This window comes from Toxotes jaculatrix, chromosome 18 (genome assembly GCF_017976425.1).
Source record: "Toxotes jaculatrix isolate fToxJac2 chromosome 18, fToxJac2.pri, whole genome shotgun sequence".
Classification (NCBI taxonomy): domain Eukaryota; kingdom Metazoa; phylum Chordata; class Actinopteri; family Toxotidae; genus Toxotes; species Toxotes jaculatrix.
Genome location: NC_054411.1, coordinates 16,699,334 through 16,723,328, shown reverse-complemented (window position 1 = coordinate 16,723,328; position 23,995 = coordinate 16,699,334). Strand labels below are relative to the sequence as shown.

Below are 23,995 nucleotides of genomic sequence, written 5' to 3'. Positions count from 1 at the left end.
TCTAAGCGCATGCAACTGTGTGTGTTTGCATGTGCATAGGAGCAGTTGAGAGTGTAGTGTGTTGTGTACGTGTGTGTGTGTGTGTGTGTGTGTGTGTGTGTGTGTGTGTGCTTTTTTTCCCTCTCCTTCTCTGAGTCACTCTATCAACCTCCATCTCTCTCCTGGTACCTGTCCCTCTGCCACCCACTGAACCTGCAATGATGGACGGCGGTGAGGTCACATCACTCCACACCGCCGCCTGTTTCACTGACACAGGCTGCGAGAGCCAGCAGAAGCCATTACTCTCTTAATACAGCCACAGACTTCATGGGTCATGAAAAAAAATTGGTAATGAAAAGTACACCAAGCTGTCTGTGGCAACATCTGTATTTTAGTGTGCACTACGTACTTCTTCCACAGTTTTAATTTTCCCATTGTTCTTGTTGTCCTCACATAGCACACTTTAATAGTGTACAGGTAGTATACAAGTAGTGTATTACCAGTACACTTTAGTAGGTGAGATGCACTTTTGCACACCAGTGCTGTGTTGTGTAGAGAAAAAAAGGTTAATTTCTCACACAGGTCAGATTAACACCTCCATTTTCAGAGACAAGTCTGAGAGATTCAAAGTCACACAGTCCTCACTGGATAGTTTAGAGCGGAAACTATTAGATCAACAGAAAATTAAAAACTTTTAGCTCAAGGAAGCTGTTGAGCATTTTTCACTGTCTTTTATCTTTTGATATTTCATAGACAAAATGATGATGATAATTGTTTGTTGCAGCCTTAGTTCACTTGCATGCCCAGGCAAGCCAGAGGAAGCTGCACTCATTCACACTTGGTGATTATAAAGCTAGGTGTGTATTTACAGTTGTATATTTTGGATACATAGATTTGTACAGATCACTGCGGTCACAGCTTACACGTGGTGTTTTATCACTTTCAGTGTGGGGTTGACCAAGCCATGAAATTGTGAATAAACTTGTGCGTATGACCCCGAACCATGTTTATTTCACAATAAATATGGCTGTTCATTTTACAAGCTGAAAAATTATTTCACCAAATACTGATTTTGTAATACAGAAGATGTGTCTAGCTGGCGTACTGCCAGGTTCTGTTTCTTTAATTTCAAAAAAAGTCATTTCATTACTTAAGTGGAATGCTTTTTTTTTTTGTAAATTATGTCTACTTTTTCCAGTTGTTTCTTGAGTTAAGTGCCACTTGATTTAAGCGTTTATGACCCATCTCTCTCTCTCTATCTTTGTATTGCAAAACAGTTAACACATTTTTCGCACAATATATATAACACATAGAGAGGTAGCGTGCAAGATGGGCTGCTACACTTTACCCATCAGATTTCAGTAGTTTAAACCGATATGAGATGAAATATTACAGAATGTGCTCATGAGAATATGCAAACAAAGCCAGACACTGGCCTACACTAAGTGCGCAATGCACCTTAATTAGTGTGTGTGTGTGTGTGTGCGTGCACGCGTGTGTTGGTTAGCGTGATAGAGGTAGAGAGGGGGAGGGAAGTGACCGTCCTTTGTTTCATTTTTCCTTCTCAGTAAGGTTTAAGTTTCACAGCCGCAGGAAACAAAATTGTGCAACATTCTTTTGATCAATTTTCTGTATTATAAACACCTGTCTCTTGAATATTAGCAGAATAATGCAAAAGAATAACAGCGATAACATTGTTTGGCCCTGTGTTTGTTTCTGGATTCCTGTTGTAACTGTGCCACGTCCGATTAAAAAAAAAATCCACTAACTTCTTTTCAGAGCTCCTTTGTTCACAGTACAAAGGACTCAGACTTTCACTCTCGTTTACTTAAGTTTCATTTGCCTCAAATTCGCTTCTCCGTCGGCCACCCACACCCCCTGCGTGCCCTCCTCTGTTCATAGGTGCTGCCTCGTGTCAGTCACTCCTCTCAGCCAATGACAAGCCGGAGCGAGATCAAAGAGGCGGGGTACGATAACGTTGGGGGCAGTTAAGTGAGCACGCAGTACGCAGTGGCATTAGGAATTTGGATCTGCTGGCAGCTTGTTGACTTTTCGGCTACGCTCACAAATACAGGTATTTTATTTCATTTGTTCATTTCATGTGTTCATTTGCAGCTAATTTTCTCCTCAGCACGACCGCCACATCACTCGAGGCTTTAATGTCTAAAAAAAAACAGCCCTTTACAACCTAACAGTTTAATACAGAATTCACAGCTAAAATGCTGCAGACCCCTCGTAACTAAGATGTTATAAGATGTGTGTAGGTGTGTATGTTAAATAAAGCCTGCCAGCAAACGGGCCTGCGGAAGTGATGAGGTAATTCCTTTACACACCTTACAGACTTCACCAGTGCACACAGAGCATAACAGCCCGCTGGTCATCATGGCACTGGATGGATGTGGCATCATCTGCAAATATATCCTCGTCATTTTCAACCTCATCTTTGCGGTAAGTCTTTGTTTCTTTTTCTTTCATTTAACTGTACTATGATTTTTTTTTTAATAACATCTCACTCGGGAAGAAAAAAACAAGCAAACATTTTAAAGGTTGCTACAAAGGGCTTGTTGTCTTGTTGTTTTTTTTGTTTACCTAGCTGTCCCAGTTGGTCTCATTGTGCTGTTTGTTCTTCTAAAAGTTTTTTTTGTGTGTGTGTGGTAGGTAGCAACAGCAATAACATGCCACCTGGTATTTAAGTCCTGTACTTTGTGAAAGAAAGAAAATTCATGAAAGATGAATATGAATATTTGCGGATTTGAAACCATGTAACCAGGAACATCGGTGAACTCCACATTCACACTGTAGTTTTATTTCCTTTTTGGCAGGTGCTGGGGTTTGCCTTTTTGGGTATAGGCATGTGGCTGAGGTTCAGTAATAACACCAGAGGCATCTTTGAAATAGATACCCTCAACTCGAGTGCATTTGTTGTGGGTAAGTTTGTATTTCACAAATTGTGCCCATAAATAAATAAATAAAAGCGAGCATGAATATATATTTGCTTCTTACACACACTCGATGACAGATGCACGTCTCTCTCTTTCCTGCATCAGGTGTGGCGGTTCTGATAGGCCTGGGCTCAGTGATGCTGATCGTGGTGGCGTTTGGAGACTATGGTGCCTGCAATGAGAAAAGATGCGCTCTGCAAGTGGTAAGATGCTTCATCTTTACACTGTAACTGGGCAACTGCCGTTTTTATTTTCTCGGTTATGAAATTACAGGAACTTGTCTTACACACCAGGCTTTCAACTACAAGTAAAATAAAAACATGTCTGAACTTGACAAACTGTTATTTTAGGTTCTACACTGTCAGGAAAATTCAGTGCACTAGTGCATTCTCTTGGTTTTTGAGATACTCACAGAGATACTGGAAAGTCAACAAAGGCTGGGCTTTCATTTTGTCTGCCTGTATTATCAGCGTCAAAGTGCCTGCATATAAAAGTTGCTCTGTACAAGAGCCACAAAAAAAAAAATTTCATTCTAACACCCAGAGGAGGCGTCATTATTTATAAATAATTCACCGCTATGCTTCCCCTGCCTCCTTATTTAAAAACTGGTTAACAGCAGACAGTGACAAATTTATTAGTACACCTGTGTGAGGCCAAGACATGTAGCAGGTCAGTCAATGTGACATGGGTCACGTAAGGACTCCTGCAGCGTTTCAGCCCGACTCAAAAGACTGAGACAGGACAGGAAACAAACTTGACTTGCAAGAAACCACACACAAGTCTTTGCCAGTATGCCTGCTCTTGGTGGTTTAAATTCAAGAAGAGAGAGAATGAAAAAGCTGGCAGATTTTATGTTCCTGTTTAACAGGAAGGTTTGCAGTCCTCTCTCAAAGCGATTTCAACAATTCAGTGAGTAACTTCCTCTTTGCAACCAATCTGTGGAACTATGTCCAATCCTCACATCATCCAGCAAGATATGTGACAAACAAATCAACAACACATGACTAGATCGTGCAGAGCAACTTTGAAATAACATCAAAAATTATAGTGGATTTTTAATAATACTATTAAATAGCTAAATGATGAGCAAGAAAACCACAATGAATTGTTGTTCTTTAAGAAGACGAAGGTGAACTGTTTTCTTTCACAGACACAAGACAGTTTTTTTTTTTAAAGTCAAGGCCAAATGTTCAGTTATCTAACAGATTAAAAACAACAGCACAACCAGATACATGGTTTGTTCAAAACTTTTTGTATTGGCAATTACCTTGTACTTTGCTTGTGCAACTTAAATTTATACAGACTTAACTGTAGATAAGTCACTCCCTAAGGTACAGCAGCTGTGGTTTTTAAGGACAATGAGTTAAACTAGAAGTTCACTTCCTAAAACCCCCACACACAGATTCTCTCTGAATTATTATTTTTTTAATTCATGCTGAGAAACGAATAATGAATGCGAGAGAAGAATGGGGAATGTAAGGAGATCCTTTTAGTTCCTCACTGGTCTGCTTCCAGTGAGATCTCTGAATTTTTGGGATTCTGCACTTTTGACCTCCGTCTTTATTTGGCATCCAACAGTCTCTTTGTTTTCATCCATCATCCTTTCTGCAGGTGACAAGATTTATGCTTATACTTAAGCACAAAGACTGAGTGTGGTGTGCAAAAAGATTTCGCCAACAGCGTGATAAATAATATCAAACGGGAGGGGGGGGGGCATAAAATATGTTGAAAAGTCGAAACATGCACAAACGTTAAAACATCTGTGATTACCTCCAAAAACTTTTTTCCCTCTGATTTCCCGTTCAACAGTAGTTTCCAGTTTTAGCTCAGAGTCTCGTCTCAGTGTCCTTGTAGGAAAGTTCAGAGGCATTCCTTAACTGTGACATAGAACAAAGGCTGAACACTGAGAAGGCTTGTGTGCTGTAGGAACAAACAGGCCATGACACAGTTGAAAATACCACAGAAAAGTAACAGAGCAAAGACATTTGCACAGCTACAAACTACAACACTGTATTTCAGATTGTTAACATGAAGCTCACATCAGGCTCTAGGCAACTAACAAGGACAGAACCTCTGATTAAACTGCCTTCTTCTCCATACAAGTTTTCCAAAGCCTACCAGCCTTAACAGAAAATCTCTGAATCATTAGTAACTGCAGTCAGACAAGTGTAGTTTCATAAGCTCAAATGGCCTCAGTGGGCATGAAGTGCATTTTGTCTCAACATGTTCTTGCAGTAGCCGCCAGCCTTTGGAAAATACTGCTTTTTAAAGTTTGTAATGTGAAGTGTTCTTCCTACTGGTGAAAACAAAAACAAGCGTATTTACATATCCTTGTTTTGATGCACACGACTACTGGTAAATTAAGATTTATGCTGTTTGGGTACTTGCTTCTGTGTGTTTATCAGATTAATAAACAGTTTCATTAACGTGAGGCAGTTGAAGTTTACTGACCTCCTCCTCTCCTTTCAGTTCTCCGCCCTTCTGGCTCTTCTGGCTGGAGCTGAAATCGGCTTTGGTGTGGTTGCGTACTCCAGGAGATATCAGGTGAGAGGGAAAGGGAGAGGAACAAGAAAATGGGATGGAAAACAGTCAAATCAAAAATGTCTGCAAATACCTTATATTTCAAACTCGCAATGATGTTGTGTTTTCATTTTCATTATTAAGGTTGGAGCTAGCATTGCGGAGTTCTACACTAGCATGTATTTGCTGTATGTGAAAGGTGGCGGCGATCCAGCCATTGGTGTTACTCTCACCTTCGTCCACAACATGGTAAGCACAACCTATTTCCTTCTTTCCAGTCTGAAAAAAGGTTTCACTGTTAAGCTGATGCCTTAGTGTGTTTACATTCATAATAACTTTAAATGATTTTTAAATTATGTATATAATTCTCAATTTATATATTTTAAACATTTATTCAAAATACAGTTTGTTTCACAATTACTCATTTTTTTATTTTTAAACACTTCATATGTTGATGATGCCGATATGATGTGAAATGTCAAATCTGAGGTTTTGTTGCTCATTAATTTTGTTTTGAGTCTTCATTGTGCAGTTTACGATCTCCCTTCATCTCCCTCCACCTCTACCTGCTCTGTAGCTTCACTGCTGTGGAGTGACAGGGGTCAAGGTGATAGAGCTGGCTCAACAGACCTGTCCCAAGCCAGATGGATTTTTTGAGCACCTGGTCATGCCGGTAAGTTGGTGCCAAGAAATATGAGATGTTTTAATGAAGTTGATCATTGTATATATGACATGTTGCTTTGTTCTGATTTCATCTTAGAGCCACCTGGGCCCTCTGTATCCTGTGGCCTCTGGGTTATCTATAGTACAGTGGTTGCTTACAGTTTCTCCTGTCTTGGTCTTTTTACAGAATTGTCCTGAAGTCATCGCAAATGTCTTTGACAGTAAAGCATCACTGGTCCTGGGCATCTTCCTTGGAACTGCAGCTCTTTTGGTAAGCAGAAGTGTTGCACACTGCACATTTCTATGCTTGGAGGCAGTGAGTGAAGTTAACACACTGTTATTGATATTTATTATTAGGAGCCAGAGAGTAAGTTTAAAAACTTCCCATTCACTCACAGTGTACCACAGTTCATGATGAAGTGTATTAAATTGCAAATAAATGCAAATTAAATTTCATAGCAATTGATCAAATAGTTAGTAAATAGCATAATAACATAAACTAAAATGGTGAACATTATACACCAGAATGTTAGCGTTGTTATTGTTGGCAAGTAAAACTGTCCAGTGCTTTGTTAGCATCAAGTTACAGTTGAAACACAGTACTGAGCATCAGGAGAAGAAAAGTGACGCCCTGTTCAGTTGCATGCAAACCTTTTGTCTTTTGCTCTTGGTGATCATAAAGTTTTGTGATGTTCTAATCACACCCTTTTCTCTGTCTAAACCAATACTCCCCTCCCCTGCCTTGCTTTAAACATTCTTTTTGCCTTCTCCTTCATTCTTCAATCATTGGTTCCCAAAGCTCTTAGCTCTGATTTGCAGCATAACACTCAGTAAAAAGATTCGCCTGTCTGCCTCATCACCTCAGTACATCATCCTGACTCACTCCCCCCCTGCCCTGCCTGGCCCTCAACCATCCCATCCCCATTTTGTCTCCACCTCCTCCTATCCCTACCCTGACCAGGAGCCAGTCATCTTCAGCCCCCTCACTGTGGCCAACATCCCTGTGGCTCAGGGCTAGAGTGCTTGGGCCAGTTTTTCCCTCTTCCCTCACTATCATGCTATCTTGTTTTTTTTTCCCCACAATGCTTTGGCACAGAGAATACAAACATGTTTTTACCCACCTTTCCCAGCATGGTCACTGCAGGATGTCATCAGTTCCCTTTAAAGGAATAAAATCCACCCTAAAAGACATAAGACACAATTATAATACATTGGTGGTGTATTTTTCCTCATTCCCACAGATAATTGGCCAAATGTTAAATGATAGGCCAAGATTTTTAGCCACAGTGGGTGAATTTGATAGCAGTTCAAAATTTTTTCCTCTATATTTTTTTTTTGGGCAAAACTACACATTTGTGCTCCCCAACAAGTCAGTTCAGTCTCCTCTTTTCCTTTTCTTCTACAAATTGAAATCTGCAGCTACATCATACATTTTCTTTCCCTTGTCTACTCACACCTCACTGAACATTTTTGCCTTTTTCAGTTTCACATTAGCTCTGCTTTATGTACAGACTGGTAGCAGGGGCTGGGCTAACTCACTCTGTGGCTGGTTTAATCCTAGAGGTGATAAGGAGGCAAAAGCAGATTTTTTCACAGCTCTTTGTTCCATCCCTGCTCTTTACTACCCCTTCTGTGTCTGCACGACAGATTACTGCCCTGGTCTGCGCCATTATCCTCATGAAACAGCTCAAGAGAGTCAACCAAGAGATCTCAGCGTACTATTCGACTGTGTACTAAAGAAGAGGATTAGGTTTTCAACCTTCCTTTCCCTTCATCTGCCTCATCAACAAAGACCATTGCTGGAATTCAGGCTCAACCAGCAAATCAATGTTTACAGATTTTCCTCTGTATGTCAGCTACTGATCACACTAATTCTGGACGTAGAATTCAGTTTAAATTAATCTTTTTTATTTTTGAAACAAAAAAAGTAATTTGTTCAGAGCAGCTATCAATATTTTCCAAACATATTTTAAAAAATCATCATACAGTGGCTCTTGGTGAAAAGGATGTTTCTCTCAATTGGCTCTTATTCATGCAACTAAAAATGGTAACAGCTAGGCAGCATGTGCCTGACAGGCTTCTAGATCACTGTGGACCTATGATAATCTGGGATTGAGTAAAACACATCCATTTAATGACAAGGTCAGTTGAGTGGAGACTTGTTTATAACAAACATCCACATGTTACACTGTTTAGCAGTTATTTTAATATGCAGTGTTTGTGACTTAGTAACAGCAGCTCTAATGCTTTTGTGCTTTTTTTTCCCCTGTTACATCTGGAAGAGTTAAATACTCACTGAGCCGTGACAGATATGACCGTTTGTGTTACAACTGTATGTACAAATGCAAAAGGGATTCATTTAAACCATTTCATAAACTTAAGGATTGGTCAAACTACATTGTTGTCACCCTAAAACAGAAGTTGGTAATTTTACATTGGTACTTTTTCTTTGCCATAGTTTTGTAAAAAAAAAACAAACAAAAAAAAAAAACAAAAAAAAACTTCATTCCACTTAATTTCCTTTACTCGTATTTGTTCAATGGGCTGCAAGACTGGCCAGAAAAAAAAAAAAAAAAAAAAAAAAAAAAATTCAAGGACCACCTTCAGCACGATAAAAATAAACTACATACTTTCCTTGGATATCAGGTTCTGCTTGAGGCTGTGAAACTGACTGAATAAACATTTCAAATGGCATGCTTAACATCTGTGAAGTGGCAAGTGCTGCCTTCCTGTAAATGGGCGTTTGATACCGAGAAAAGCACCTTGCCGTAAAAATTGTTAAACTTTCATTTCCTCAGATTCCTGTCAAAAGCATCTGTGACCAAATAAAACTATATCAAGTGTCCTGTTTAGAAAGAAAACTGCTTGTTTATTGCTCACTTTATAGTACAAGCTTGCACTGTATTGTTTTCAAGTTTACAATTTTAGAAATAAATATTCCATGGAGTACTGTTTTCCTTCTTCACCAACGTGTACTTGTTTCCATAAAATTACAAAAACAAGAGTGTAGTTTTGTAAAAGTGTCTTTATTTCATTGTTCTCACGTCACTGTTGGGACCTATGAGAAAAAAATGTTAATGTAATGATGCGTGAGTCCTCTAGACTGATACTGAGAGCTGATAATCACATTTTCACCACACATCATGATTTCACCCATTTGATTCTTCTGTAGCATTATTTGCAATGAATTTGTGGTGGGTCTTTTAGCTATGCCATGTTATTAAAGCTCTTTGGAATCACGAAATACACAGAATGAAATATAATGACTTAACTGGATAATGTGAAATAAAATTATGTAACCTCAATATATTTAGTGCACTAAAAAGAATTTGGGTAGCAAATGCACAGTGAATTACATTCTTTTTCCCTGACCCATTCAAATGATAATGAATATATTTCTAAAAAGATATAAGAATGATGACCTACTGAACCACTTTCCAGTTCCTCTTGTATGTTTCTACTGTTTCAACTTACTGCTGATGCAGCCGACAGTGCAGTCGCCATCTGCAGCGGAGCACGCCTCTGCCAAGCATGAGAAGTAGATCTGAGGGGAGATCAGGGAAAAAAATAAAAAAGGAAAAACTTCTAAACGGTTTTACTGCATAATTACAGTCTACACTTAGTCACCCTTCTGGATTGTCATTATTGTGTTTTAAGAGTTTACTTGGGCCCAGCTTAACTTACACAGCACACGATTAGTCATTTAAAAAACAAGAGAACATCAGCGGCAGACGTGTGAGTTTGTTGTTTAAGTGGGCTGTACCTCTGGGTCATCCATGAGAGAGTATCCTCCTTTAGCCATGTAAGAGGAACTCTCTGAGGGCAGAGACAGGAAGCTAGGGATTATGATCTTCCGGATGTGGTGCGGGTTGAAGCGTGGGGAAGGAAGCAGTTGTGAATCGCCCCCGCTGGGGCAGCTGAACAACACACACAGGAGTAAAAGGACTGTTACAATGAAAATTTCGGAAGGAAGAAATAACATGCAAAAAGATCATTTGCAGCTTGGGATTTAAGATCGCCAACAACCCACAAAATTAAAAGTAAAAATTAATTGAAGACTTGGTTTAAAGGGGAAATGTTGCCTTGATGAATATACCATGAACCATGAATATTACATTTACCAAACGTTACAGTGATGTGACCAACAATTGGTGATAATTTGGCTTCAGGGTAAAATGATGGACGGACGAACTGATGAACCATCCTCAGGATGCTAGGATCAAACTACACATGTATGGCTTATGAAAATGTCACAATGTCATATTAGGTGATCATGTTGACCTCACAATCATAGCTTGAAGTTTTTCATACCATGCACAATTTATCAGGGAAGAGGGGCCACTTTCTACTCACCATATTCAAATTTACGTGAAGTTCAATTGTCCAGTTATTGGTCATTGTCACAAAGTGTGAAGTGGATGTTAAACTATTGAAACTTTAACATCCCAACCTTTCCATCAACATGTTGATGTATTTATAAGATGCGGAAACCTCAGTGTTTCACTGTGAGACCCTACATGAAAAGAACAAAATTGTTGTGCTTGACACTTATTATCCACACCCGTGATCTGACACCAAGCATCTGTAAAATCAGGCTGTTATCGCTTTGGCACTGTGAAGTGTGATTCTGGGATTAGGTCTGTTATTAGAGGCATCAGTCCTTTCCATAACTTGTTCAGATGGCTGCTCAGCGTTCATCTAAATTCAATGAAAATACAAACTATGTTGGCATATGAAGGAGAACTGAAGATACACTGACTTGGCCTGTTGACTCTTGTAAATGCATGAGAGAATAAGACAGTCAAATAATACAACCGCTGTGAGGATAAAGACGAGCTTCTGCCATGAGTTGTGGTACAATAACACACTAATGCACACACATACACAATCCTTATTACAAATATTACAGTAGGTTTTAATCAGTTGGGATCCTGGTTAGTCCAAAGGCTAAATTTGCCAAAGGTGTCATACTACACACAATTAAACAAGACTAATTGTGTTAATTAAATTAATTTTCCTTTTTTTTGTATAAAACATACCCATTGTAAAGGGGCATCCAGCTGGTATACGGAGATTGAGTGTAAGCCAGGCAGGAGTGAACCAGCAGCACCAGGTCGGGCTCCGGGGGGTCCAGCAGGCTCACTTCAAAATAAAGTGGTCTGCCTCGCACAAGACTGAGAGGCAGGTGAGCCTCAGGGTGGAAGCTGGTGAAGGATTCGTCTACAAGGAAAAGAATGATATCTGGTCAACAGCAAGTAGATGCAAAATCTCAACTGGTGCTCAGACGTGAAGTTCAAAACAGGCCCACAGAAGATCTGTTCACTGAATGAACACCGAATTATGTCAAGACGTATGATGTGCAATTACCAAGAAGATTACAAATAAGAAAAGAGTCTGTGGAGATTCTCCGTCATCCAGGTCATGGCATTTCTAAGTGCCTTTTTGGCCTGTGCAATGCACACTGAAGACAACAGAAGCCTCAACGTCACAGTATATAGGAGACCTACACACACAGGGCGATTCTTACCACTCACTGGAGCACAAGCTTATCAGAACACCATCGGGCCCAGAATGAGCTCACAAGGACAGAGGTGAGTCAACAACCTGCATGTGACCTCAACGACTTTCACGGTGTTAACAATCCCACAACAGGTGAAATACCTGGGACTCCCCAGCAGTCAGAAGCGAAGCAGCCTTTCAAGTTAAGAGGTGAAACGTCACGAACCTCATGCAAGTCCAGCTGCTTTTGCATAACACTTAGAAAAAACATAAAGAAAACTGCTTGCCTGTTGCAATCCTCAGTTGCACAGTGACCGTGGCTGGCGTAGACTGAATGGGAGGTGGAGGAGGTTGATCCATCACATAGAGCCTTACTTCACCTGGAGAACCTGAGGAGGAGCTACATTCCACCATCAACCTGTGGATCAACACAGACAACCGACTTAGACAGAAGACAGTGGCTCACAGAAACAATTCAAACAACACAGTGGATGCAGATGCAACTGTTGTATGGAATGTGGCCCAGGTTGTGGAGGTATATGTGTGTGCGTTGTGAGATCAGTTGGTTTGAATGATTCCAGTGGTGTGTCCAGACTCACAACAGGTGAAAAAAAAAATGTCTATGTATATGTAAGCACATGTGAATACCTGTAAAAATGTATGGTAAAAGTGGAAGTTACAGGGATGGAAATTTATTTCCTAATTTGCGTTTTGGTTTATGCCCCTAATTACAGGAAATGAGAGCAAACTAACATGTTGTGATCATCAGGGTCACCCTCAGACAGCTCAGGGTGGATCAAAGGCCTGCCACTTGTATCCAGCAAAAGGTATAACGACACGCACGATGTTTGCAATGCAAATGTTTGACTTCATAGCCAAATGACATCTCCCACATGCCTCTGAAATAAAGGCAGCATTTAACTCTGAATAGAACATATTAAAAAAAATAAATAGAAATACTTTCTGCACACAGACCTGATGGGAGAGTGCTCCTGCACAGAACGGTGGTCTTGTTGAAGAGAATGGAAACCTTGGACCTCCAACATATAAACCACTGTCTGACCAAACACCTAGCAGATATATTGTGAAAAGGGTTTCCATTATTTCACAAAGAAAAGCTCTTTTCCATGTCACCCTATTTAGCCATAAACATAGCAGTGTGCCTTACATGTTTGCTTACTCCACAGCCATCCAGGGGCACGATGTAGATGTCAGGGTCAGAGGTCAGCCTCTGCAGCGTGCAGGATCCAGTACTGTCCTCAGAGGGATGAGCGGGAGGGGCCACTGTGGGCTCTACCACAGAGGCAGGCACAGCAAAGACAAAATACTGTCCTACTGTACAGTCTGTTGGCTCAGACACAAACACACACACACAAAAGGCCATGGTCAAAAAAAAGTGTTTAAAAAACAATTCTTATTATTCAAGCGGAAGCAAAACTCACAAACTATTCTGTCAATTCTGTGGCTTGGGCGTAGTCTTCTTGGCTGTATGCCCACACAGCAGTCACACAGTTTTGTGATTTTCTTTATTGTGAATTAATTTATGTCAGACAAGTGTTGACAAGGTTTTCTTGGAAAGACTCACCCTTCACAGGACAGGTACAGCAGCCCAAAGAACCGCTAAAGTCAAAATCTGACACAGGGCCAATGCCACAGGGCGAGGCAGAGGGTGTGTTAGCACTGAGGCCATCTGAGTGCACAGAGTAAACAAAGAGAGGAAAGCTAGTTATTCTTAAACGGTTCTATTCAACAGCACGAGAGATGACGGATGAATGTAAAGATGATGAGTCATAATATGCCATTCAGGTGTCTGGTTACAGCTACAGCCAGATCCAAGACCTTAGCCTGTCAGGACTGAACAATTTTCTGCCCCCTTGTGGTGATCTGAGGTCAAGACACCAGCCCAACACATCTGTCCTTACACAGAAAACATGCCAACTAACCCAGAGACACAGAAATATGAACACAGCTGAACCAGAGATTTTACCTCTCATTCCATCATCCAGCCTCTGTTCTGCTTCTTCTTCACCAGGATGAACAAAAGGATCACGTGGAAGTTGTTGAGTCATATAATGGGAATAGAAGCTATGGAAGGGACTGTGCGGTGACCAGGGGATGTCATGATATCCTGCTTCAGCAGCATGAGCCAGGACGTCCACACTGCTGTGGTCAGAGTCAGAGGGAAGCTGAGATTCTGATTTTGAGGATGCTTGGTCAGAGTCTTCACTGCCTGCAGGATGTAGGTCCTGGTTGTCCTTGAACACCTGAGGCTGGTAGAAGGGGTGGTAATAGTAGTAGTAAGGTTGAATGTGGCTGTTTTGAACATTCGCTGATTCTGTGGGTGAAGAAGTGGTTTGATGTTTGCGATAGGACGGATGCTGGAGTGGAAAGTAAGATGCTTGAAGCAGAGGGTCTGAAGGTTCTTCGGGTAGAGTTGGAGACACACTCTTGTCAGTGCTCTTTAAACTTTGAGGTCCAAAATACATCTGATGGTAGTGATAGTAAGGGTGGTAGTAGTATGGGTAAGGAGGGGGATTATGGTTGGGTGGATTAGGGAAAGAGGGTTGTTCAGGAGAAGGAGCTGCAGCAGGGTCTGGTTTGGGAGGATAACTGCGTGGGAGGGGAGGTTGGACTACAGGAGACACAGGTGTAGAGTGTCTTTTTCTGTCATCCAGCTCTGGTTTTACATCACCATCACCTGGAAACACTGATGAGCGAGAAAGTGGGTGAATATAGGACAAATTTGTTTTTGCAGCCATGTCGTGCTGTAGAGGAGCCAACCTTTTAGCCTCGCCCCTACTAATATGTGGAAAGTAGTACAAGTAGTGGTATGGATGAGGCTGTGGGTAAAGTGCATGAGGGGAAGGGACTTGGTGAACAAATTGAGGACTTGTTGGAAAGATGTAAGCCTCAGGCACAGGCTGAGGGAACTGGTCTGAGCTAGCCTCAGACTGCTGGACATTGGGGGGCAACTCTAAAAATTCATGGGTATGAGAATTAATTGAAGGAACCTCAGGACCTGGATCAGGGTCTTGAGTCGGGCCAGGAAGAGGGATTTTGGGGTGATGGTAGTAGTGGTAGTATGGATTGAAGACATGGCTGGGAGGCTGGAGAGACGGCGCTTCAACTTGAACAGGATAGCTTGTCGCTAAGGAGGGAAAATGTGTAGCACTGTGCTTTTCAGCGAGACCTAAGTCAGGAGTTTCTTGTTTTTGTTGTAGCTCTGAATACACCTGACTTGAATCTTCCATTTCATCTGCAGGTGATAGAGAACTGTGTGCACTGAATTGTTTATAGTACTCCCTGACAGGAATATGGTGGGATTCGTATTCTGGATAGTCTGGCTGGGAATCAACAGGGGGAAGAGGGTGTGGACTAAATATAGGGTCAGTAGTTGAAGATGGGGGAGTAGGAAGGTTATGTCCATCATGAACATTAGGTTTAGGATACTTGTGATGATATGTTGGGTGGGGATAGTAAGGTGGGGCCAGGTAGAAAGGTGGCGCCCATAGGAAAGGCTCCAGGGTTGGTGTAAGCTCCGCTGTGTCCCTGCTTAGATGATGAAGGCTGTCGACAAGACGCTGATGGGCAGGTGGGAGTTCTTCCAGGGGAGAAACAGGACAGGACAGCGTGAATGTTTTTTCTCCTATTTGAAGAGAAAGCGTGTATTTTCCATCCTGGAAAAAAAAGACCAGAGATTTTCTTAGAGAAGTTTAAGGAAATAAAACAAATGTAATTCTGTTTAAACTGAACAGTAGATGCCTAAACTTCAGAGATGCACCAGGAAATAATGTTAGGTCATTTCATACATTCTGTTGTAATTTTCAGTTTGTTTTTTAGGTTTTGAGTGTGTTTAGTAATTAAAATAATAAAATCTATTGTTTTAGATATTTTTAAAAATCATATTGGATTTTGTTTTTCTATTTAATCTTATTAGTATTTACAGTTTTGCTGATAATTGGTGAAATCATTTATTTCATTTATAACATTCCATTAAGAGCTGACAAATGATAGTTGTGATTCTTGAAGATATTTTGAATTTTGAGAAATTCTTCAGATTTTATTAGTAGTTTACAGCAGCAGGATCCGTATCCACCTACAGCATATCTCGCCTCTTCTTTTCTGGAATTCACCTCACCTTTACTGTGATGCCACAGGTCAGGTATGGAGCAGCGATGACAATTTCTGCATCTTGTCTGTCAAAGGTGAAGCCACACTCCTCGGCTAACAACGCCAAAGGGGTCCACTCTCCTCTCACTTGAGCGAAAAGGATAAAAAAAAAGTGATATTTATTATAAAGTCAGGGAGGAGAGGTAAAAAAGTCATTAGAGTGAAATGAGTGTTAACACAACAAAGTTAAAATTAAGTTTATTACCATTTATCCTCAACTCCTCTGTAGCAGACAGTCCTTGCACTTTGACAGTCATACCATACAGGGAGCAGCACAAGGAGGACAGGCCCATGACATGAGACTGCATCTGAGACACTGGACAGGACATCTTGACTGGAGTCCCCCTCCACAGCAGAGGCAACACATAGTTGTCATCCTGAACACACACAAGTTTAAATGGGATTTATTTTAAATACTTTTGCTGACATTTTCCATCCATTAGAGAAGGCATGTCTATGATTATGAAACACACAGACATGACCTGCCTTGTTCACATAATATGGACCGATGTGTTGAGATCTGAAATCTGACCCGTACCTCCTGTGTGACATGGCAGGCATCATATTGAGCCATCAGCCTGAGGTCTCTCCACGTGGCCTGAACGGAGTAACCGCACTGAGGTGGCAGCTGGGACAGGGGCACAGATGACTCATTTGCTGAGATAAATACAGACACCAAAAGAAAACCTTAATTTCACTCTTATGAAGAAAAAAGAAAGATGATAAGTAGAGGCCTAGGTAAACCAGCTCTAACTATACTGTACAGTATATCCCTAAAATTCTAATTTAAGCTATGGACACCAAATCCACTATCCCAGACATAAAGCTGGAGTATTTGTAAATGGAGAAGCTGTAGCCTCACCTCGATCCAGCTGTAGTTGTACAGCTCGTCTCCTCCTGACAACGAGGGTCATGGCGTCGTCTCCACACTCCACCACAGGCTGGAGCCTCTGCCAGCTCTCCTCTGAGCTGCTGGGCCGCTGACCTCTGATCCTTGCCTGGTCTCCCTCAGTCTGGACTGGTAAACAAAAACAATCCACAGCAGAGTTCACAACAGAAAATACATTTACAGTAGAACATGTTAGTGTTTGTATTTATGTAGAGCATCAGGCAGCAGTTGAGTGTCTCTGTGGCTCCAACTCTGATTTCAGATTCAGAAATAAAAGAGATTGGTCACAGTGAGAACAGAATTTCCTCTTTGATGTGTCCGAAAAAAAAAAAAAAAAACCCACATGCAACATTTATAAAAGCCTGTTAGTCTCACTTAGTAACTCTTTTTTGGTAAACTGGGATTTATCAGAGAACAAAATTTAAATTTTGTGCCCATTTAGGGAAACTGATCTCCAGTAGGTAACAGTGTGTAAACACACTGCTCACTGCTTATAAGAAAAGCATTTTGTCAGCTGTAAAGCACTCACATCAACACACTGCAGCTCTGTCTAAATACCCAAATAAAAAGGTTCCAGATCTGTCACTTGTGATGTTTGTATTATCAGTAATGAGCTGCGACCCATATTTATTAAATACCATATTTATGAATTATTATTAAAAATACCATTGTTGTATGTCTGAAAACGTGTCAGCATTCAAGCCACACTAGAGCATTATGATATGGCAAGCAGTTTACCTGAAACAGAAGAGTCAGACTGGTAGCCCACGTTGGCGATGTTTGGCTCAAGTTGACCAATAATGTAAAACTTTCCGTGAATTACATTCTTAATTTCTCCTTTGCTGCAGTCTTCCTTTGAGGAGACAGGGGAAGAATACGTCCACTCCCCATTGGTTTGCTTCGGTTTGCGGTGGTTCTTCAAACTTTTGTCACTTGAAGGAGTCGCCATTCTGGGTCCAATTCTCTGTTCAGGCCGTCCTGCTGAGCTTTTAGTCCGTGTCCCGTCTCTGCTTTCGAGGTGGTAAAAGACTGGGAGGCTGGTCGACTCTGGTTCACCCTGCCTTGAGTCGAGGCGCTGCCGCTTTCCGTCCTCTCGGCTGGAAGGGTAGAGGAGGCCTTCCGTTGTTAAAACGCTGTTCCTGACATTATGAAGAGCCGCATGAGAATCTGGCTGGGGAGAATGATTAGGCTCGCACCAGCCCACTGAAAATAAAGCTGTGGTTGTGATGGTGTAAATGAGAAGGACACCGAAGCAGTGGCCTTTTTGTTTCAAATGCATTGCCAATACGAGTTTCTTTCTGTGCACCAAGACACGGGGACAGGATGAGGAGCAGCGGTGTTTTTGTAGACTTCCTGTCATCACACCTGTTCACTAATTAGCCAAGGTGGCACGTGATGCTCTGCAGTTTGTGGCTTATTATCGCGACTGTTTTTTAGATGTATTTATTTATTATGGCTGTATAATGTTTTAAATTGAAGTTTATCAAGGAGGTGCTTAAAAGGGGTGTTTCTTTTCGACACTTTCTTTACTCGTCTTTACTTCCCCACAAACGTCATTAGGTTTTTTTTTTTTTTTTTTTCTTCTGACCATATTTCAATCTGTTGAAATTTGGTCCTCAAGCAGAGTATTGATTGATTTGACCGTATTTATTATTTATTTATTTATTTACACCAGCTATTAAAAATCTTTAACACGAAGTACTTTTCTGTCCACTAGAGGGCAGCACTTCATTGCACTGAGTCAGCAATAGGAGTGTATTATTTTCATGAACACTGGTGAATTCATGGACTTATCAGTTACTTTCCTACCTATCTATCTATCTATCTATCTATCTATCTATCTATCTATCTATCTATCTATCTATCTGTCTATCTGTCTGTGTCTGTCTGTTACAGTATCATTTATGAAATTCTTTTAAAAAAGAGAGACATTTAGGCATTCTCTGCCTCTCTAACAGATCTCATGCCGTGCTGACGTTCAAGGCAAACATTTGACCTTTGCCCTCTTTACAAGTCATCTTGAAGTATTCTCTCTGTTTTGTCAAACTGAACCTATCATCTGGTTGACAGAGATAAATCCCACAGTAAGTCACGTAGGAAGGTTAATTCACCACCTAACTCCTGTATATCATTTACATTCATTTGCATTTCATTGGTTAGCTTCTTTTGTATTTTATACATACTTTCGTGAAATGCACCATCATCTGACAATAGGCCTCTCTGCCAAGAGTTGTGATCACTCATCACACTGTGGTCATACTGTTGTCAACTGAGGACAGACTGGTAATTTTCTCACGGTGGCTGACTTAAAAGTGCTGTTTCTGCCTCCACCTCTTGGTAAGAAGAGTCCTGAAAAATCACATATCGCAAAAACCAAAAACCACACATCCACACACTTTTAACGGCAATAGTTACACAGTTTGAATGATTTGAAGAACTACACTTCTGAAGCTGTGTTTGAAGGGGGGGTGGGGGGGGTTGATCAGTTGATGATGGGCGCGGCAGTGGGATGACTCATATTTGGAGTTGCCTAGCTACAGCCAGGAGTTGTTTTCTTTAGACTGCGAGCGCGAGTACAGTGTGCATGTCTGGATTTCATTGAGAGAGCAAGGCTTTGTGGGGGCGGCATAAATGCAGGGGTGGCACTGAGAAGGAAACAGGAGGAGCACAAATGTTCCCAAAGAACAGAAGAAATCACGTAAAGAGAAACTGGAGTTAAATGTAGTAATGTCAGCAAAGGAAAGAGGGAAAAAAAAGAGTGAGGTCTACAAAAAGAGCGCTCAGGGTGAGGAACTGAATCAAGAATGAAAACCCCTGGCCAGTAACCATGGAAACGGGTCGGCTCGACTAAATATGAGGAATTCTTTTTTTATTGAATGTAAACGGCGGCTGGGGCACCACAACTGACACACACAATATTCGCCCCACTGGAAACTGAGCTGCAGCTTCACAAGTACAGTAGCTCACATCTACTGTACAATATATCCAATATGTCTGGTTCATTACAGACTCCTGAAGCTGCTCCTGGCTGATTTTTGTTCAAACCGCTGGCAGGCAGCCAACAAGGCACATGCAAATGCTTAGAAAGAAATGCTCTTAGCTACACATTTAGCATTTTCTTTGATGTCTTAATTTGATTTTGATTGCCCCTTCACTCAAAGTTTACGTCTGTTTGCCTATCTCCTACATGACTGGTAGCATTGTCCATATTGTTTCTCTTCTCCTCTCTTATATTTCAGAGTAAGCAGGTTTGTAAAGAGCAGGAAATGTATTTGTTTTTATTATTTTATTATTATGAATAAAAAGCATAATAATAATATGGCTCTTTGTGTAGCACGTTCCATACATAAAATTCAGAAGTCAAATCAAAGTCCTTAACATCAAATTATATATACACACACACACACACACACACACACACACACAATCAGTGTTGCCATGCTGCTCGTCTATCTACAACTGAACAATATGCATGCCAAAAAACATTGTATATTAGTGATTTGCCAGAAATATGCCCTGGTAAAAAAAATAGTGTTCAGATGTACGCTGACAACACAGAGTCGTCCATGTACCTAGCAAAACCTGTGATGCTGTTGCAAATAAGCTAAACAAAAACTTAAACACATACATTAAACACTAAGAAAACAAAGTCCATCTGTTTTTAAAAAGTTACCTGCAACAGAATCCCTGACTATATCACTGTTCAGTGATACTCTCAAATATGTCCTATAGTTTACCGACCTGGTCCCAGGCCAACCAGTCAGTAATCAATTCCACAGAGTATCTTTATAATCGGGGCCTTGAAAATCTTGGACAAAAGGCAAATAAAGTATCATCATTGCTCTATCCTAAGTAATGAGAAGAATTTAAGTTTTTACAAACGCTATTGATTTTCCAGTTTGAAAATGAACTGGCTCCTCAGCCTCTCTGCAAATACATCAAGAGACTACAGAGCTGCAGCAGATCCACCAGAACAGCTTGTGGTGGCAAACGTAAAGTTGTTATTCTGCAAAACATCTTTTGCTCAGACAGCTTTTTCTGTGAAAGGAGCCAAGTCCTGGAACTCACTACCTGATCACTTAACATTTATTGCAAACATCATCACTTTTAACACAGCTTCCAAATCCTGGTTGATTCGGCAAAAAAAAGAAAACCTGTACTCCTGTCTGATTTTCTCTAGCTATGTTACTACTAAATGTGTGTTTTATTGAATCTTGCTTCACTCAGTTTACCATCTTGATCTTAATTTCTCAGGTGTGTCACTCCCTTTGACGTTGATGAGTAAGCAGAATGTATGGTCGTGTGCGGTTGTCAGAGTTAGATAAGGAAGTGAACATGTATATGTGTGTGTGTATGTCTCACTCCTGCACTGACATGCCTGTGCAGCGGCTTATCATCAAAAACCAGTCCGGTGACACTGGGAGCAGGGAGGTGGAGGGGGTCAACATTTCCAATTAGTCAACAGCCTGATGTGAGGTGAGAGTTTCAACACAGAATCTCTGACATTGGCCCCTTTTGTTTGTTCAGCCTCATTCAAAATACATACAAAAGGTCTTTGAAATTACCCCCAGCAAATCCTGTAAATGTACTATACACTCAGACTGTTTTTGTTGTAGGCGTTTAGAAATCTCAGGGCAGGGTGCAACATTGTGTAAGACAGAGAAGGAATGAGCAGAGTGAGACATCATCCACAGACAGAGAGCTTTATTATTGTGTAAAGCAGCAGTGACTTGGCTGTGGTCAGACTCACTCCCCTGGCATGTAGGCACTGCTCTGCTGGCTTTGTTTCACACAGTCATGTTGAAATACTCCCTCGCTGAGACTCCTCACAAACACCTTAATTAAGAGATTTTTATTATTACTCAACCCAAAAATAGCAATCTGTCCTGCTACAGGCCAACGTCAAATTCACATGTTTGACATTAAACTGATGCTCTGTTTCAGGGCCATCTAACATGTGTCAGAGATTAATGTCTGACATTGTCAACTTAACAAACAACCAGTAAATAAGAATGCAAGGCTCAGTGCCACCACTTTAAGACAGAATATGCGACAGGTAATCCGTGATAGAGGAGTGCCTGCTGAAGATGCTGGAAAAGTTACCTCCTCTTGACAGGGCCCATAACTTCCTTTCCACAAGTGTAATGTAATTCACTTCTGTCTATTTCAGTGATTTCTGAGTAGCAGATTCAGTTCTGCTTACAAATCTTTAATGATCCCACAGTGTACATTAAAACTGCACACTGGAACAAATAGAACCACCTTGAACCAAGCCAACCCTGAGAAAGCATTGCAAGGAATCATCATTAATACTTGTGCACACAACACTTGGCCTCGCAGACAATATCACAACTGTTCCATGTGATCCTTTATGACTCTGGTTTTTCCAGTGCTGATCAGCAATGGCAGAACGACAAAGGGCAGATTGTTGAGCGAGCAACCCTATTGGTCTTCTTCAGTAGTTACACGGGCATGTGATTTGTCGACTTGTGTTTGGATCTAAAAAACGTGTTGTGGCTAAGCTCTACGCTCCTGCCCTGCCCCCTGCTACATACAGCAGTAGACAGTGGCATGGTCAAACACCCACTACGTTTTTACTCTGAAAAATGATAGCTGACTGATGCATGACTCATGGCATTTCCTCTCCCTAAAATATAACAAGAACTGAAAAAAAAGTCTTGATTCTTGCATAACTGCAGTCGCAAAAAGTAGTTTTTGCTCCACAGGCATGCATACTGGTTTCACTCAATGACTCGCAGAGCATTGCTGTTGTTATGCCATGGGAGGAGTGTCATATCGCACTGAATGGTCCAGTACAAACCGTGGCTTACCTCACCTGCAAGGTGGGGTCCACACACCCAGAATAGAATCAGGTCTTACCACATTCTCCATTCTCACCTAGCTCTTTACTCAGTCTGTGTCTCTCTTGTGTTTTTCTACGCTCTGTATCATCTTCAGATGATTACAACAAGCTGTAAATACAGATGTACCACCTGTTGTTATTCTTTTTAAATCTAAAGTCAAATTGTAAAAATAGTTCAGGTGCCCTGATATGAGCACATTCGCCGTCGTTGCATGTATGAATGGAGTTGTCTGGCAGCTCGGGTGGAGCTGTTTGTGTCTGTGATAGATTTCTGGCTAGATTTATCAGGTGCAGTGAAGATTTCGAGGACATCAGAACATTTAAGTCCAAACCTGAATTGCAGAATTTCAGTGGACTCACATTCTTTCCCACGGGTACTGGGTGGGACACTTTAGGACGTTAAGTGGTATGATCAGGGTGTGGTGTTGTTGAACATGAATGGATGAACATTGTGTCACCTGTCCTGAAGTGGTAAGGTGGGCGGTGTATCTACTGTGGCTTCTATGGAGTTTGATAGTGTTGTCATGGAAATGAGTGATGTGCATAAGGCACAGAAACCTAAAGTGTTACCATGGCAGAGGCATCATTTAGTTAAACACTTCAGCGCTGGATATGTTTAGCATTCCAGCTTTCTGAGTCCCTCTGTCTGCATGTGAAAAAGGTTATTTTCCATGACAACCGTATTGAAATACACAGCATTGTTCTCAGCTTTCAGAAAGATCTCATCGTAGTCTCATAGTGTTTTTCTGTGTATGTGTGTATGTAACCTCGTGACCCCACCAGAATGTATCTACACAAGTAGCCTTGGTGTAAACTCCAGCAGGCTCTGCTGTCTTTCCAGGTCACTGTAAAGGCTGGGAAATTATTTCTGAAGCCTGTTATTATCCTGCTGGCTCATACCTGAGGCTGAGACATGCTGACATGATAGTGACCAGGTACTCTGCTGAGCTCTTGACTCAGACCGCTGTTGGTGTATCTGCATATTTTTATATTCACCAGAAGCAAACAAGTGACCTCAGTCTCCCAGTCCGCACCCAGAGTATTTTTGTCGGTCTCTATCTACTTGTGTGTATCTGACTTTTTCCTGCCTGGCTTTTATTAGTGTGCTTGCCTTCAGCGATGCACACAGTCATACACTCATATTTACTGTTATTCTTGTGCTTCCTCTTCTTCTAGAAACTTTTTTTTTGGGAGGTTCCTGTTTCCTAGAAACTTAATTCAAATTTTAAAATGTTTAGCTAATTAAGAACATCTGTGTTTCAGAGATTTTTTTTAAATAATCAACAAAGTGGACAAACCATTTACATTCTGAAAATCTTCTTTCAATCATCTTTGAAACTTGTCGCCTATACTGATCAAACCTCTTCAACCTATTCATAGTCATTCATACATTCACCTAGAAACTTAATTCAGGCTTTGAACCGGCCTCCAGTCATTGTACCTCATCACATTACCTTTTTCATACTTATC

The 23,995-nt window shown here is 41.0% G+C and overlaps 2 protein-coding genes across 3 annotated transcripts; one reads left to right on the top strand and one right to left on the bottom strand.

Annotated features, from left to right (window-relative positions):
- Window positions 1-1,965: 1,965 nt before the first annotated feature.
- zgc:65811 (uncharacterized protein LOC393524 homolog) lies at window positions 1,966-8,567 on the top strand. 2 transcript variants are annotated; one of them, XM_041061814.1, is made up of 9 exons: window positions 1,966-2,053; window positions 2,320-2,427; window positions 2,802-2,907; window positions 3,027-3,124; window positions 5,391-5,465; window positions 5,586-5,690; window positions 6,019-6,114; window positions 6,292-6,375; window positions 7,752-8,567. In XM_041061814.1, exons 2-9 carry the CDS (start codon window positions 2,362-2,364, stop codon window positions 7,839-7,841), a joined length of 720 nt encoding a protein of 239 aa, XP_040917748.1. In that variant the 5' UTR covers window positions 1,966-2,053; window positions 2,320-2,361; the 3' UTR covers window positions 7,842-8,567. The 2 variants fall into 2 exon arrangements, with proteins under 2 accessions (XP_040917748.1, XP_040917747.1); XM_041061813.1 differs by having other exon boundaries at window positions 6,904-8,567.
- Window positions 8,568-9,130: 563 nt separating this feature from the next.
- On the bottom strand, window positions 9,131-17,941 carry LOC121198293. The gene is made up of 14 exons (XM_041062305.1): window positions 17,401-17,941; window positions 16,636-16,791; window positions 16,312-16,430; window positions 15,979-16,150; window positions 15,742-15,860; window positions 13,591-15,280; window positions 13,189-13,293; window positions 12,772-12,947; window positions 12,579-12,673; window positions 11,891-12,021; window positions 11,144-11,324; window positions 9,868-10,021; window positions 9,579-9,648; window positions 9,131-9,162 (listed from the first exon to the last, which is right to left on the bottom strand). The coding sequence occupies exons 1-14, from the start codon at window positions 17,939-17,941 to the stop codon at window positions 9,131-9,133; spliced, it is 3,741 nt and encodes a 1,246-aa protein (XP_040918239.1).
- Window positions 17,942-23,995: the final 6,054 nt, after the last annotated feature.

What these genes read in the sequence shown, in the direction of transcription:
- zgc:65811 (XM_041061813.1), top strand. Translation starts at nt 2,362, where the DNA reads ATGGCACTGGATGGATGTGGCATCATCTGCAAATATATCCTCGTCATT. An exon ending in TTTTCAACCTCATCTTTGCG is followed by an intron (nt 2,428 to 2,801) that starts GTAAGTCTTTGT and finishes CCTTTTTGGCAG; the next exon opens with GTGCTGGGGTTTGCCTTTTT. An exon ending in TTGAGCACCTGGTCATGCCG is followed by an intron (nt 6,115 to 6,291) that starts GTAAGTTGGTGC and finishes GTCTTTTTACAG; the next exon opens with AATTGTCCTGAAGTCATCGC.
- LOC121198293 (XM_041062305.1), bottom strand. Translation starts at nt 17,941, where the DNA reads ATGCATTTGAAACAAAAAGGCCACTGCTTCGGTGTCCTTCTCATTTAC. An exon ending in CCTGTGGCATCACAGTAAAG is followed by an intron (nt 15,281 to 15,741) that starts GTGAGGTGAATT and finishes TTTTTTTTCCAG; the next exon opens with GATGGAAAATACACGCTTTC. An exon ending in CACTGTCGGCTGCATCAGCA is followed by an intron (nt 9,163 to 9,578) that starts GTAAGTTGAAAC and finishes TTTTTCTCATAG; the next exon opens with GTCCCAACAGTGACGTGAGA.